The 16,456-nt window shown below is 45.0% G+C and overlaps 2 protein-coding genes across 6 annotated transcripts; one reads left to right on the forward strand and one right to left on the reverse strand.

Annotated features, from left to right (window-relative positions):
- Positions 1-357: 357 nt before the first annotated feature.
- flap (flapper) lies at positions 358-9,367 on the reverse strand. Of its 5 annotated transcripts, none has more exons than XM_017073788.4 (4): positions 8,871-9,366; positions 3,839-4,102; positions 1,481-3,373; positions 358-927 (listed from the first exon to the last, which is right to left on the reverse strand). In XM_017073788.4, the coding sequence occupies exons 1-4, from the start codon at positions 8,965-8,967 to the stop codon at positions 509-511; spliced, it is 2,673 nt and encodes an 890-aa protein (XP_016929277.2). In that variant the 5' UTR covers positions 8,968-9,366; the 3' UTR covers positions 358-508. The 5 variants fall into 5 exon arrangements, with proteins under 5 accessions (XP_016929277.2, XP_016929280.2, XP_016929279.2 ...); XM_017073791.4 differs by having other exon boundaries at positions 1,481-1,612; positions 8,871-9,364; XM_017073790.4 differs by having other exon boundaries at positions 1,481-2,041; positions 8,871-9,364.
- A 4,246-nt stretch (positions 9,368-13,613) lies between these two features.
- Positions 13,614-16,439, forward strand: Plekhm1 (Pleckstrin homology and RUN domain containing M1). The gene is made up of 6 exons (XM_017073142.4): positions 13,614-13,833; positions 13,896-14,395; positions 14,585-15,280; positions 15,336-15,499; positions 15,554-16,076; positions 16,140-16,439. The coding sequence occupies exons 1-6, from the start codon at positions 13,704-13,706 to the stop codon at positions 16,281-16,283; spliced, it is 2,157 nt and encodes a 718-aa protein (XP_016928631.2). The 5' UTR covers positions 13,614-13,703; the 3' UTR covers positions 16,284-16,439.
- Positions 16,440-16,456: the final 17 nt, after the last annotated feature.

Raw genomic sequence — 16,456 nt, forward strand, 5'->3', positions numbered from 1 at the left:
CATTAATCCACCGAAAAGATAGCATAGTCCTAAGAGAAGCGCGAAAACACCGTAAGGGGTATAATCGACGGAGTAATACCACGTGCCCACGCGCCCTCGGATTAACATAATGATTCCAGATAGCACTGAAAGGGCACCCCATACAATGCACCATATTGGATAGAACTTGGCGGAACACGAAGGTGTATAGTTGTCACAATTGCACATTTTGAAGTCGGATCTAACAATAATTTTAAAACCGTTTCCGTAGCAAAAAACTTTATTTTATGTGTGTACCGTATGCTGTGCCGAGGTAAACTGGCCTATATTCATTCGTAACCCCCTGAAATGCCTGCCCCAGTGAACTGAGATCCGAAATTAGTTCTGAGACTTTATTTACGCAAGTATTGTGGCGATCCACTTACTCAGCTCTAGCATAGGTACATGTACATGGGCTATAAATAATTTAAAGTATTTGCGGAGACCACTGGACCCCTGGACTCCTGGACTCCTCCGCGCTGGCTACTGGCTACTGCCCTCCAGTCCGCTGCACGTTGTCGAAGGGCACAAGAATGCCGGGTGGTCCGCCAAAGCGGCTCTCTGTCCGCTGGTTCGCGCTTCCTGTTGCGGACTGGGGTTCCCTGTGCTCCGCCTGCTGGTGGATGGGCTGGAAGGGGCGAGGCTCCGCCTGGGCCTTGGGCGAGAGGACGCCGGTGGGTGCTCCGAATCCGCCGTTGTAGCGACCTGGGTTCACGGTGGGCCTCGCCCTGTTCGCCTTTATAATGCTGCTGAACTCGTGCTGGTTGCCGGCCACATAGATGTCGGAGCTGGCACTTGCACTCGGGTTGGGGCCGCTGGGACTGGTCGTCTGTGGACGCAGGAGCCCCGCTGGAGCTCCGAATCCACCAGTGTACTTTCCGGTGTTCACAGCTGGTGACACAGGCTCGGCTGGGGAAAAAGGGACAACAATCGTAGGCTTGTTAACTTGGTTTTTCTATTTGGTTACATTTAATTTGAGTTTGTCTCCGATGAGCAAAGAAAATACAGAAATAATATTTACGAAAAAACTCGCTGCTCTAAAGTATCCTTTTAGAGAAAAAGGTTTCCTTGATTTTTTTGCGGCACATCGATTTTTTGTTCTGTTCTCAAAATTAATTCATAGTTGTATAAAGTGAATGTAGACTTAAAAAAAATATGTTGATAAAACTCGTTAAATTCAATAGAAGATTTCACAACAATATCTCCAAAATTTACTAATCGTGTATTATGGTAGAATAGATAATATCTACTACTGTATAAGATCCTACATATTTTTATATAATTTATGACAGGTTTCCTTTCCTATCAATACCTGGTCCACTATTCAGTTGCATTTTCGAAATAATTCGTTTGCTTATTTCTATCTAACTTAATTTAAATACCACTTGCATTTTGGAAAATTGTTGGACTCGAGACTATCACAGTTTGAAAATGAAACAAAACGATTCCCATTGGAACTTACTTTTCCGCTGGTTGCTGGTGACCGGCGTGCTGATGACCTTGCCCTCGTCGCTCTTGGTGTACTCCACCTTGCTGGGCGGGAAGGGCTCTCCGGCGGAGGCGCTGGAACTGCTGGCCGGTGGCTCGAAGCGGGCTGCAAAGGATGTGGGATGGGTGAGTTGTCCGGGATTGGAGTTGGAGGAGCCGGCGAGGGAGCCGGCGATGGAACCGTCAGTGGACTCCGAGTGGTCAGCGGGCGGAACGAGGACCTGTGGTGGTTCCCCGCTGCTGCTGGTGCCACTGATGCTGCTGCCTGGAAGCGGAAGCGTGACTTTGGATGGAAAAGCGGAGGAGGCGGTTGGGACGTTAGGGAGGCGTGGCGGGTTGGTTGGGATACGGGTACTGCTGCTAGCTGCTGCTCCTCCGGCTGCTGGTCCGTAGTTGTCCGGGTCGAAGGGCACACCGGGACCCACATCCGGATAGTCGAAGTCACGCAGCCAGGCGGGGATCGTGGCCGAATCGAATGGGTTGCCCGCATCCAGGGGACTCGCTGTGGTGCTCCTCGAATCCTCTGGCGGGTTATCTGCGTGGTGGGTGGTGGTTGTGGTCAGTTTCACTGGCGGTGGTTCTGGGTGCGCTTGGGTGCTGTGGGTGGTGGGTGCTGTTGGTTTTAGTGTTGTAATGGGTGCTTTGGTGGTTCGCCGCGTGGTTGTTGTGGTTGTTCGTGGCGTGGTTGTTGTGGTGGTTCTTGTCGTTGTCGTCGTTGGTGCCGCCGTAGTGGTTGTGGTGGTTGTTCTTCTGGTGGTTGTCGTGCTGGGCCTGCTGGTGGGTGGTGGCGTCAGCTGAATGTTGCCCAGATCCACGAAGGGCTCAAAAGGTGGCTCCAGATCGTTGGCCAACGTGTGGTTGTACTTGTCGTTGTCGGCGGGCACTTCGAAGGTCACGGCCACATCCAGATCCGGATCGGTGACCTCCTGCAGCCAGGTGGGCAGGGTGTAGGCGTAGGCCTCCTCGTTCTCCAGGTGGTAGAAGGTGGCGGGATCCTCGGTGGTGCCAATAGTTAATGGAGTGGTGGAACGGGTCACTGGCTTCGGAGTGGTTGTCTTAGTGGTGGTTGTGGTGGTGGGTCTCCTGGTGGTAGTCGTGGTGGTGGTTGTTCTCCTGGTGGTGGTGGTGGTGGTTGGTGCCTGGGTGGTGGTACTGCTGCTCCTGGGTCTTAAGGTGGTGCTACTGCTCCTGGTGGTGCTGTAGTGGGCCGTGCCACGTTGGCGGTTGGGGAAGCGACCCGGGTTGCTGGATTGCGTGGTGCTGCCCACATGGGCATTGGTGCCATGATCCGCTGGTCCGTCATGGTGCTCCTGATCCTGTGGTGGTGCCACTGGTGGTGCCACTGGACTTAGTGCATTACCGCTGCTCAGGCTCAGCCTTATATTGTGACTGATGGGATCCACAATGCCCTGGACCTTCTTGGCCGGCAGCTGTTGTGCCTCTGTGATGATGGTGGGCTCCTGTAGCTGCTCCTCCTGGCTGTGAAGGCTGTCCTGATCCTGGTGCGGTGGCAACAGATCCCAGGCAATCACACTGAGTGGTGCTCCATCGGCAGCCGGCTTCCATTCCACTGGTCCGCCGATATTCGCATCCTGGCGCTGCAGCTCCAGGATGTAATCCGGCAGAGGGCTGGCTTCCTCCTGCGGCAGAGGCACCAGCTGCGCCTGCTCCACCTCCACATCCCCAGCGGTGCTGGAGGTCGTCGTGTCGGATGAGGGTGGATCATGGTGGGGCGGTGTTAGTGATGTGGCTGGAAGTGGTGCTGGTGCAGATGATGCTGTGCCGGAGAATGAGTTCCGAATTGGTATCGGATTCGGTTTCTGTTCTGCACTGGACTGTGGTGATTCCAGGCCCACAGCGATGGCATCTGGTTGGAGAGGATTCGGATTCGTTGTTGAGTATTTCGAGCAATTCGCGGGGGTTTTGGATCGGTATTGGGACGCGGAAGTCGGACAAGGGCTGGGACTAGAAGGAAGGCCAATCTGGGTGATGGGTGAGTCTGAGTCCCCGAAGGGATTCAGCTTGATCAGGGAGTAGGCGGGCGGGGCGTGGCGGTTAGTGGGTGGTGCGATGGGGAACTGGCCGCCCAGCAGATCGCGTTTGGCCAGCTTGTTAGTGGTGCTAATGGGTGGTGCAGCTGGTGCGGTGCGGGTGGTGCTAGTGGTTCTAGGTGTTCTAGTGGTTCTAGTGGCTCTAGTGGTGCTACTATATCTACTGTTTGTGTGTGGTGCAGTCAAGGCAGTGTTTTTTGTGTCGTTCTTCGTCCTGGTATCCGTTTCCGTTCTGCTGGTGGCACCGCTGGCAGCCGCTGTTCCCTTGGTTGTCAACTCACCAATGTGCGGCGGCAGGAGATCGTCGGCCGGCCGCCGGATCTCCGTGATCCCCGATGCGTAGGTGGGTATCTCGAACTGAACGCCCTGGGCACTGACCACCTTGCGCCCATCGGGCGTGTCAATGGGACGCAGTGCGTCGATGGGGTTGCCGTAGCTGTCGATGGCCTTAGGGCCAGCCCCCTGCTGGCCGGAGGGGCTGAAGGTCACGTCCGGCTGCAGCAGCGGCGGCTGCAGCTCGCGGGCGAAGGGCGACTCGCGCACATCTGTTGGCGGGGGAGCAGAATGTGGTGGGTTCGTTCAGGCTGCTACTGCTCATTGGAAGCGTTTTGGAAGCGAGGAGGCAAGTGGAAGAGGCAGATGACAGATGTCAAGTAGCAGGTGAAAGTGGGTGATGACAGGATGAGCCAATGAGATGTCGAAAGAGAACGAATGGACACACCCCTAAACAACTCCATTCAAAGTATAAATGATGAAGTAACCCTAACCTTACATGTTCCGGAGCAAAATATTTATAATCTCGAATAAAGTTTGAAAGTTGCAAGGCTCTTCGTTCGGTCTTGTATAAGTATATATGTAATGGAATTTCCCTTTTTGTAATTAACATAAAAGCTTTTTTGATACGATATCATGATTTTATATTAAACAATTTAACAGCTACTCTTGGCTTTTCTTTTTTCAAAAAAGGTTGTCACAAAATGTGTTACTCTACTGAACTTTTTAAATAAGCAGCTAGCCTTGAGATATTTTTCTTAATATATAAATAATAGATCATCCTTCTTAAAAAACAGTTAAGATAAAAGTCTGCCTAAATATTTTCCTAACTGAAGGGCCTGCCTTTGGTGGTGGAGGAGCTTATTCGGTGGCTATGCCGGTGGTGCTGGTGATGCTGGTGATGCCGGTGGTTGGGTGACAGATGAGGCAGCTGTGGGCGGCTCTTGGGCAATTTGGCTGCCGCGGCGGCTGATTGATTGACATTGACTGAGATGGGCCATACATTTGCTTTGGCTTTTTTACCTTTGCTGTGGTAATGTGTGGCTGCTGTGCGGTGGTTACTGTTAGTTACACAAAGGTCCGCCACCAGATAAAATTCAATTTTAAAAGTTACCCAGGCAGGTTAGTCAATGTACATGTGTGTGCAGGTGTGTTTGTGTGGGTGTGACAGGTGTGCAACCATCAAGTTCGTTGCCTAAGTCTTTCGTTTCAGCTGGCCATTGGAGTCGGGTAAAAAGGGCTCTAGGGCCTATTATGCCTTTTATATCGGCGTTAAGTGACAAAACATGAAATCAATTAAAAACACACACTCAATGCGATAAATTGAATAATTTTGCCAATTATCATTAAATAGCTTTCTAATAAATCGGAGTGGGGAATTTAAACCCTAGCGATTTTTGTATAATAAATTTGGCAAATTCCCTTTACTGATAAAAATATGTTTATAATTATCTGGGCCAAAAAACTTTTTTCTCTACACTGATAAAAAAGATAGTAAGCTTAAAGATTTTATATTAAATTCATCTTTATAATAATCATTAAATTTAAATAATATAATAAATTGAAAACACTTTAATGGCTCTATTTCTGCAAAACATGTTTTTTCGGCCAGCTTCATAGCCTTACACTCGCGAAACGCACTTTGCAGTCTTTGGTATGGGTTTTATCAAACGAGACACTCATTGTTTTCTCGCTCGGGGTCTGGGAATCAGAGAATCGGGGAATCCATGTGACAGCTGGTGGCTCTGACAGCAACAACAACCGAATTAATGGCTAATGATTGTACCGACAACGATTTTGTTATTTTCGCCATGGGTAGTACAAGTACTGTACGCCGCTCGTGCCGAGTGCGAATAATTAATAATAATTTACTGGGATATATCTGAGAGATTCTCAGATTGTCAGCTTCTCCCAGCTTCTGATTCCTGTTTACAGCGGCGGAATAACTGAATAAATTGAGTGGCTATACTGTGGCTGCGGAATATTATAATTAGGGTAGAGCTGGGGAATTCTGGAAATGCGGTTTCTGCTCTGCGGTCAACCCAACTTGAATGTGACTAAGCCAAATCGCGATGGGCGTTGCTTTGATTTAGCCAGTCAAGTTCCAAGTCAGTTCCGGCTGCTAAGCACATGTGCATATATCTATATCTATATCTGTATCTCTAAATCTCTATTCTGTAGCCGCGAGCTATCGCGATTAATTTGCATTTTGGAACGGGCTTGGCCGTTAGGATCAGGAAGCCCTGAACTTTCTCATAAATATGAATGCTCGGGAGATAGCCGAAAATGACTGGCGTCACGGCTGGCTGAAAGTGTTACTTCTTTTTGGCTAATGCCAACATAATTGAAATTCCCCGCACTTCCGCCTCGAAGCGCTGCTCAAGTTCAGGCCAATTAATTTCGCTTGTCTCCAACGCCATCTTCATAGCCAGCGACATCTCCATCGCCATCTCCATCGCCATCCAACACCATCGCTTATGTTTATTGAATTTAATTTTTAATTGATTGACGGCTTCACGACATCTGCACCCACCTAAAGACAATGGGAATTTCTGTTGAAAACATTTTGCACTTGCCAATTTTACAGTTTGTTTACCATCTTCTCTATTTTGACTCGGACAACCTTCGCTGGATTGTAATGGATTTTTATTAATCTCCGCTTATATCATGTCTCCAGCAGACCTTGGGTTTATCGACTTATTGGACTGTCATCCCACACGACTAACAAAATGTGTCAAAAGCAGTGCCAAATTGGCAAAATATATAAACACAACTTGTAAATTATACTTGGCTGTGTATCCAAAAACAAAGCGTGTTTATTGCACTTGAAATGGCCAAATGAAATATGATTTCATTATGATTGGCTTGGAAATGTCAAGGGGAAAGGTAAACCGAAATTAAAACCCAACTCTCCCATAAATGAATAAATATTTATGGCTAGAATGGCCCCAGAATTGGTTCTTTATGGATTGGTATTTGGCGGTTGCCTTTGAAGATACTGCGATAGATTCCCAAATCAAATTTATAGATACATATGTATAGTATACATGTCGAAAGCGAATTGCCGCTGCTCATGTGTCTACATATCTTCATCTATATCCATTACTGGTTGATATCCCATTGTGATTTAATTACGATAATCTGCGGCTGAATCATAAATCAAGCCACGCGAAAGTGAGGCACGATTCCCTATTTCAGATCCGTGCGAATTTGCTAATTATCACGTATGGTTATCCATTCATTGCGATGGTTTCATTGATTGTCAAAAATGGAAACCAAAACCATTTCGTGCGAATAGGAGCAGAGCTTGCGGAAATCCATTAAGCCCATTAATGATATTTCCACCATTGGTGCTTCAAATGAGCTCTTTAATTGTTATTGGGCAATTAACTAGTTAACTAGTTGGTCAGTAATCTTCGAGATGCTTTTTCATCCTCAAAATCTTATGTTTTTCTTGTAGCGGCCCCATGACCCAAAAAGCGCCACAACATTTGTCTCTAGTTGGTGTAAACAACTTAGTTAACAGATCGTCTTGACAAAAGCGTCGCTAAATTTATAGACTACATAGACCCCCCTAGGGAACCCCTTCTTCTTCTTCTTCTTCTTCTTTATCCCCCCCAGAAACTCCAAGAGGAAGACGGATCGACAGAGACTTGGTCGAAGCCTTGCCAGTCACGTTATCTACAGCTTACGTAACCCCCACTTGCTGGGTCTCTGTCTCTGGGTTTCAGTTTCGGTTTTGGGTTAGGGGTTTTCGGTTTTCATTTTTCGTTTTCTTTGGGACCTCTTCACAACATCGGCTCTTCTCGAATTTCGTTTTTCCTACGGTTTTACCTTTGGGAACCTCGCTATTTGTTTTTGCAGCGGCTACCTGATTTCGCTTTCAGCCAAACAAAAAAACAATCTTAATGATCGTCGTCCAGTTCTTCAGTTTGTTTGTCAAACAAAAACAGCTTAAGGCGGCAGTTATAAGGCTCTTCAACGGCGAAGGCTAATTGCACGCAGAAGCCTTCGGGACAAGTCAAGAGAATGCTCTCAAAAACAAGATGTGTGTATAAAGATGCATAATTGAGAAGAGGAAACCTCTCAAGGGAACTTATATTTATCTTTTGAGATATGAATTTATGAGGAAATGATACATGTATATATACATCTTAAGGATACTACATAAATCATCACTGTTATATTTGTCTTTTCTGTATGTATCGAAATATTCGAAAAGATTCAGTACATTCCGAGAAGATTCTAAACATTTCAATAAGATTATAGCCTTTCCTTACAATTCTTCTATCTGATTAAAGCTTTTTTCTGCACTTTCTTCTGTTTACATCTCGAATGCAAACAAGCTTCATTTCAAATTAACTTCAGGCCCACTGATTTTCCGTCTGTTTAAAGCAACTGTCATTAGTCGTTAGCTGGGGGATAACACTTGTCTCCCAACCGATGTGGGTCACGATCACGATCACGATCAAAGTTCACTGCAAGGTGAGAACAAACTTGTGCGCTGGTGAGTTTTGGGAATGCAAATGCAGGTGAGGTGAGTTTTTTAGATGCTTTGTACTGGAAGTGAGTGAAGAATCGGAACTTCTAACAGATATTGACAGACAGTTGTGAGGAGAGGGGGGGGGGGGGGGGGGGGGGGGGGGGACTGGGGTTCGGTATAACACTTAGTAGGATTGAGATAAGATCGTAAAATTAGTTACAGATCAAGTTACAGAGGAAGCTTTAAGTTGCGGGATGTACAATATTCTGAGTTATAGAATAATTCCAAACAGGTTCTAGAACTGGCATAATAATTATGCCAAATCATTTAATAAATTTCTATATTTTATATCACCCATAAACTTGTAGCTTCCTCCAGAAAATACGCAATAGGCACACATAACACATAACATTTAAGACAGAAAGAGGTAGAGGCGAAAAAGATCACTGATCGGAGAAAAATCGGATTCGCATGCTGGTGCAAATTGAATATGCGATACCGATAACGCAATCGCAAATGCAATCGGCTTAGTTAATAATTTTTTGATTAATTAATACCAGGCCTTCCAACGGCGAAATCCGCGCCGATGATCAGCAGCATTACGGCGAAGCTAACCACGCTGCCACCGCATCGTGGCTTCGGATCGAACTGCATTATATCGTGGGTGATGTGATATTTCGTATTACTTTTTGTATTATTATTTCGCTCGGAATTTGTCACGCAATTAACAATTTAGAATTGGGCATTGCCCAAAGGGGGTAAAGACGAGCTGCAATATAATTTATACCGCGTAGGAGCCGACTAGCGACTAACAATGATCGCGATGACAAAATCGGCTGGCAGACAGACAACCAAAGTGTGTAATATTTTCACCGCCTTTTCTCAATCGAAATAATATCCAAAATTCGCGGCACGATATCACGATCACTTGGAGGCGCGAGAGAGCGAGAGGCTGCTATGCGGGGCGAGCGGGAGCGAGCGAGAGATCGTAGGTCGAAGATGCGCTCGAGCGAAACACGTCCGTAGCTTTCGGATTCTGCGCTTTCAATAAACTTGGCCAAGAGCTGCGAGCTCAGAGCTTGACTTGGCTGAGGTAGTGACGCCGGCAGCGACGCCGACTGCGACTGCGGCTGAGTCCCCTGGTATCTTGCTTATAAGAAAATTATAGATCTCCACAGCGAGAAAGTAATATCTAAGCTAAAAAGCCTCCCCCACTTTTTCACTCTCTTTGGTATTATATTCTATTTACTATCCACCGGAAAATAGTGCAAAGTAATTGACTTAATTGCCACTTGTCATCGACTTTTTTTGCATACTGGTTTGTCGCCTCAGTTTGACGCATTGCCAATGACGTTCAAGGTCAGCCAAGCAACCTGATCACATCCAGCTCTTAACCCCCTAAGATAAACTTTGTGTGTATCTTACAAATATTTTGGTAATTATCCAGATCCAATTAGTACAATAAGAACCAACCTTGAGTTTTATGAATTCATTAATCTTTAGAAGAATCCATATGTAAAATCATTAACAAGAATCATCCTTAGGAAAAGTATTCGGAATACTTTAACGAAGAACTAGGCAATTAATAAACGGGGCCTTTTAAAGCTTCAGACTTTTGAACATCTTTTAATACGATACAAATAAGTCTCCTGTTTTTATAAGGGGTTAATATTAACATTCAGCTAACAGCCGCCTAACATTAGTGGTATTCTCCTATGATTTACAAGACAATAGCCTAAGCGGTTCCCAAATAGACACAACTTTCGCATAAATTAAACCCACACGAAATGCAAATACATATTGAAAACGAATGTGCTCCGATCGGTTTGTTTATTTTGACAGGTTTGGCTTGATTTGGAAAAGTATCATGCTAACAATGCATAAGTTATGCTTCTCATATGTCACACACTCGCAAGATCCTGTTCCTCCGGCAAGTTCTTGTTCTCAACTCAATCTCAACCTCAGTTCATTAATATTACCCGATCGATAGACGTTGACATAAACATATTTCAGACTTGTCTGCTTGTTTGTCTCATTGCAATGAGTTTTTTAGTGGGCTGGGACTGAGTCAGAGAACCGATCCATCAGACTTTTGGCAGATCAATAAAGATGCGTTGAGTTGATCTGCGGTGTCAGTGATCGATGAACTTTTGGCATTTCAGCCATCAGAACGCCCGGCGATTAACACGACTGGTGATTAGATCACCTCGCCTCGTGATCATATTATATTATTATTTATGAACGGCCATAAGAAATTCTTTTCAGATTGTGCACATAAAGAGTAATACTTTAATCCCCACATTTGTAAGTCACTGATTTTTCCTTTTACGTCCTTGAATAACCATCTTCAAATTAAAAAGCGTTAATGATCGCATTCGAAAGCCAGCCGTGACCATATCTTCGGATGTCTCTGGAATGTACGTAATTATCATTTGGCCTGAGCAAACTTTGATTTCTCGCCCATCACAAAAAATTATGTCAGCTTATTGGTTCCGCATTTGAGCATTTGTACCGGCATTTGGCTTTTGACGATCAAAGAGCCAGTTTCCTAGCCTCTTGATGGTCCAGCAATGGGTGTAGCTAATGGGGGTTTCTTTTTATATATTGCAAAAACCAAAACAGCCAAATATTTAAAGAACAAGGTATTTCAATATATTTTTTCAAAAATATAAATCTATTTTACAATCTTCGTTTATTGTGTGATTGTTTATTCTTTGTTTAAAGTTGGCCCTACGCAGAAATAAAACAAAATCGAGAATTCATAAAAGGAGGATGGTCTAACATGGATGGTCTTTAATGACACCAAGATACAAAAGACCCCAAGTTCTTATAATAGGATAATCCATGTAGGGTCCCAACTTTATGTTACCTTTAACGGATTAAAAGGGTATAATAGTTTTGTTGGTAAAAAGTATTTATGGTATCAATATCCAAATGATATTGAAGCAATTATATTTTTCTTCACAATCTTTTTTCAAGACCCCCAAAACCAAGCCCCTGGAACCACTGCGATGTCAATGATTGCCCAGTTGGTTTGGGGGATGGGGGGTCAGCTCTTGTCGGGAATCACGGCTATTATTATTGCTACAATTACAACAAAGCTGTTGCCAAATGGACTGCGATCCCGCAAATGGCCAACGGTAGCTGGGCGCTTTTGTGGATCTTTGTGGACTGGAGCACCGATCGCCGGGCACCTCCGCCCATAAATCAAATCGCTTAGGGACGCACAAAAGGGGCCGAGTTGAGACAATGCCCATCAATGGGCGGCTGGCGTCGAAGAAGTAATCAAAATTGTATTACGAAAACAAACGTTTTTATACATTTCAGCCAGCTTCGTTTCGTTTCGTATCTTTTGGGTTTCTTTTGGGTTTCTTTGGCCATAACAATGGCAACACGCTGGCATCTTGGAAACTGCAAAGTCAGCTAAGAGCGGCAACAATGCGCGCCACATATTATTTACTTTAATAGAGTCGACTCAGTTGGGAAATGTCCCATTCGCGACCCTTCACCCGAAGCCAAGCGCCTTATTAATTGTTTATCGTCATTAATGTCACACAACAAACTCCAACGGTTTTCCTCCACGCGAAATCCGACTTACAGTTTTAATGGGGGAAGCCCAGCTTTATAAACATGCCATTTTCAGGCTTGAAACTTATATGTTAGGCTTTGGTCGTCAGTTTTTGCAAATGCGATCATGTAAAAGAAAATAATATGGTACTGTGAACAGGTTCAAAGTTTTTTTTATCTAAAAAGCAAAAGTTAACCTTAACTGTTGTAATAAAAAGTCTCTAAAAATAGAAATAAATCACTTGGGGTAAATATTTTGAGATGCCAATAAGAAGTGTTTTGTCAAGTGTCTACTTAAAAATGTATATAGTATAAGTTTGAGAAAAGTATAATCTTGAAAAGATCAAGGCATAAAAAACATACGTTATACATTAACATTTTTTACTGTTTTTAAAGCAGTACATATACATTGTTTTAAAAATAATAAACTGGAAAAGTCAAGGTTTTAAAAAGGTTAGTTCTTTTAAAATTGATTTGAGCACATACAACCTTATGTATGTTTTGTTGTATTTCAGGTACGTAATATTTTATTTTTGAGGTTTGTCTGAGTATTATTTTAAGCACCCCAAAGCTCATCCCAAAAACAAGCCAACAATATACGAAGAATGCCTTGCAATTACTGTTTGCCAAATTGTTTATGTTATTAACGATTTTGCAACCAGTTTCGTATCAATAAAATTCAATAAAATGCAATTTGCCGAATGCAGCCCACATGGAAAATGTGTTTTTGAAAACAACATTAAGCCGAAAACAGTCGAAAAGACCTGTTTGTATTTTGAATGCTGAACCAGTTGGCTCGCAACGACAACGGCGGCGCATCTTCTGTAAAAACAACAACATTTTTATTGCAAAAATATTGAAAAAATGCGTTAACAACAACAGCAGCATGGTGTATACATAAAATCGGCTTTGTTGGTCACCGTGACCTTAACACAAATTTTGATTTTAGTATTATATCAGTTGGCTACGTGCATCGGGTTTTTTCAGCTTCCCCCAAGTCGGGATGGTCTTTCATTAATAAAACTCCCTGGCGGCCAAGAGATCTACATGAGTCACACGGGGTACAGAATATATATGACGGTTCATTGAAACAAAACCCGAAAATACCCAAACACACAAAGACAAGACAATAACAAGGGGGCGATAGGAAAGATCTCCAAGCGAAATCAATTAATATTCTGTCGCGTTGACGGTTTCTCTGCGAGCTGTTGCTAATTTGCGTGGGGTTTTTTCTTCTCATAATCGAGCATTCACACATAAGCTTTGATTTGATCTGGGAAAGAAAGTCAAGAATAACCAGAACGGGTTTGAGCAGAGTAGCTTAGCGAATAGCCCACTGAAGTCTTAGAGATGTGACCTTTTAGATTGCCCTGGCGAGCACTTTTGCAGGTATTTATTGGCTTCAGTTTGATTCGCTCGCGGATATAAAAATGTAATTAATTTTTGAATTATGAGGAGACCGTTACAAGCTTTGAAAATACACAAGTTTTGACCACTGTACTTTCTAGAGTGACCATGTGGGTTGTGGATGGTCTATCGATAACTTATAGCAAGCGCGGGCTTTGTAAATTGTGTAAAAATGTATTCCTTTTTTTTTAATATATTGTTAAAAATAGTGGATCTACATATAATTGTATATGGCTTATAAATATATCAAATAAAATATAAAAGTGAAGATAGTATTTCATTTGCTTTCTGGTATATTTTCCTTTGTTTATTTGGGGTCCCGTCTGCGGTCACACTTTGGGGCAGAGGTTTTGGTATGCTAATTTCCAAGGGCCCACCGAGGAAAACACAACAAAAAGGTCAGGAAAGACACCCAAATGAGCTCCCTGTTCCGCAGCCTGAACCACTTTTCATCGAAACGCGAAAATGTCGTGAAGGAGGCGCTCATCAATACACTGAACGAAAATGCCCGCGAGATAGAGTTCGAGGTGAAGCAGAAGAGCTTAGGTAAGTTGTGGGTACTCCCCCGGAAATAGCTGTAGATTAATATTGGTCCCTGCTTCCTGTAGAGGTCCTGGGACTATGCGAGCAGACCAGTGCTCTGTGCACCACTCTGGAGGCCCTGTTCCTGCACGGACTGAAGGACTCCTTCCTGTCCGCCACCTTCAATGTCATCGCTGGCGATGTGGAGCGCAGGCCGGATCCCAGCTTCTGGTCTCCCTGCATGGTCTTCATGCACAAGCAGGTCATCGAGCAGATTCAGGGCCTCAGCCAGATCACCTCGGAGATTGGTCAGTGCCGCGCCTGGGTGCGCCAGTCCCTCAACGAATCCGTGTTCTCCTCCTACCTAAACAACATGCGCAAGAACGGATCGGCCCTGTCCCAGTACTACAAACGGAACGCCCTGATCAGGGACTCCGACGGCCTGGAAACGGCCGCTAAGATCATGGAAAGCCTGGAGGCCTACGTGCAGTTCGATTTGCCCGTGAACTCCAGCCTGCTTAACCAGTGGCCTGACTACTCACTGCAGCTATCCGATCTCTGGACGCCCGCACTCAAATCCTGTCCGGTATGATGGGGACATAGACTTAACATCCTTCAAGGGTCTTGGAATTGTTTGTGCTTAGATGTCTTTTAATAGCTAGCCAATGCAAAAGACGATATCCTATCCAAGTGCTTTTCTAAACATAGGATTTCTATAGCCTACAAGTTAAATAGAATCACTCCAATATAACTAACTTAAGTGTTTCTCTTGCAGATTAGCAGCGGCGTGGACGTGGCAAGCTCACTGGGTTCCGATATCATAACCATACCGACGCCCCAGCCTCTGCAAACTAACGAACTGTTTTCGGAGTCCATTTCGAATAGCCCGTTCAGCAGGAATAGCAACTTCGGAGTGCCCGATCTCAGCCAGCGCGAGAACCTCGATCTGCTGTTACAAAAGATCGACGAAATGGATGTGATAAACGAGGAGCAGATAGGTGGCGAGGCTGCCGATGCAAGTGAAGCTGTAGACCCGGATGTTCCATCGGGGAGTAAGCCGAAAGCTCGCAAAAAATCCAATCATGTGGACAAGTCCTTCACTGAACTGGATCTGGAGGCACCCTGCCTTCTGCCGCAGGGCAGTAACTCCTTGTCAAATTTGATGCAAACCTCATGGTCTGGTGACCTGGAGGCAACCCCCACTTCACCCAGTGAAGAACTGACGGGATCGAGGTTTTTCCAGCGATCTGTAAGCATTAGTAGCGCCGCCAGTCTTCGTTCCCCCAACACGGACAGGTGCAGCTACAATGCCCTGCTGCGGAAGCACGAGAGCAACCGCGAAAGTGGAGCTGGATGGTCTGAGATCTGGGAGAAGTTCAGGGCCAGTGCCTCTAACCTGAATGTGGCACAGCCGCCTCGGGATAGCGATCCTCCCATCTCGGAGGACTTGAGTGACCTGCAGTCACTAGATGTGAGTAAAAAAAGGTTTAAATTGGTTTTAATTATAATTAATTTAACTTTTGTAGACCAACTCCGAGTTTGAGCTGCTCACCTCCGATTTCGACATGGTGGAGCTGCAGCAAATGGTGGCCCAATTGTGTCAACTAGCACGGGAACCCGGTTTAAATGCCCAGGGATTCCTCTGCAAGAGCTGTCAGCATCCGTTGGGCATTGGGTACTCGAACTTTCAGTAAGTACAAAGCTGTTTTAAAAGTCCAATCTTAAAATGTATATATTCCCTAAGAGTGTGCGCCTTTAGCGGGAGTTACTACTGCAACAGCTGCATGGATGTGGAAATGCAACTGATACCCGCTCGTATTATCTACAACTGGGACTTCCGGAAGTACAGCGTGAGCAAGCGAGCAGCCACTTTCCTAGCCGAATTCCGATCGCATCCGTTCCTGGACATGCAGTTGTTGAATCCCAGGATATATTTTGCCTCCGATGCCATGGCTGAGTTGCAATCCCTGCGCATCCGACTGAACTTCATAAGGGCCTATTTGTACACCTGTGCTCCGAGCAGCATAGAACTTCTCCAGAACCAGTTCGCAGGCAGGGAGTACCTGTACGAGCACATTCACCTGTACTCCATAGCAGATCTGGGTCTCATTCAGCGCGGCGTATTGTGTCAGCAGCTGCAGAAGGCTTTTAAACTGGGCGAAGGACATGTGCTGAAGTGCAGACTGTGTCAGCTGAAAGGATTCATCTGTGAGATCTGCCAGAGTCCAAGGGTTTTATATCCCTTTCACATAAGCACCACCTTCAGGGTAGGTCACCTTTTTAAATGCTTCAAATCATAGTTTTCAACTCGTTTACATATCTTTTTCTAGTGCCTGACCTGTGGAGCCGTGTTCCATGCAGAATGCCTGAACGAGAAACAACCATGCCCAAAATGCGAACGAATACGCAAACGCGAGGATCAGGGCCTCCAAGAGGCAGTACAATGTCTCAGGCAGAAGAACGAGGTCGCCTAGGATCAGCCATACCTTAGTATTTAAGTTTAAAAAGTGCGATTTGTTATTACATGTAACCAAGAAAAGGCTTTATTTTACATTTAAACTAGGATTAAGTTTAAAGTTGTTATGGCTTGAGAGCATTTACACTTACTCAAATATATAGCTTACACCACACCCAGCTTTTTAGATCC

Source organism: Drosophila suzukii, chromosome 2R (assembly GCF_043229965.1).
Source record: "Drosophila suzukii chromosome 2R, CBGP_Dsuzu_IsoJpt1.0, whole genome shotgun sequence".
In the NCBI taxonomy this organism is placed as follows: Eukaryota; Metazoa; Arthropoda; class Insecta; order Diptera; family Drosophilidae; genus Drosophila; species Drosophila suzukii.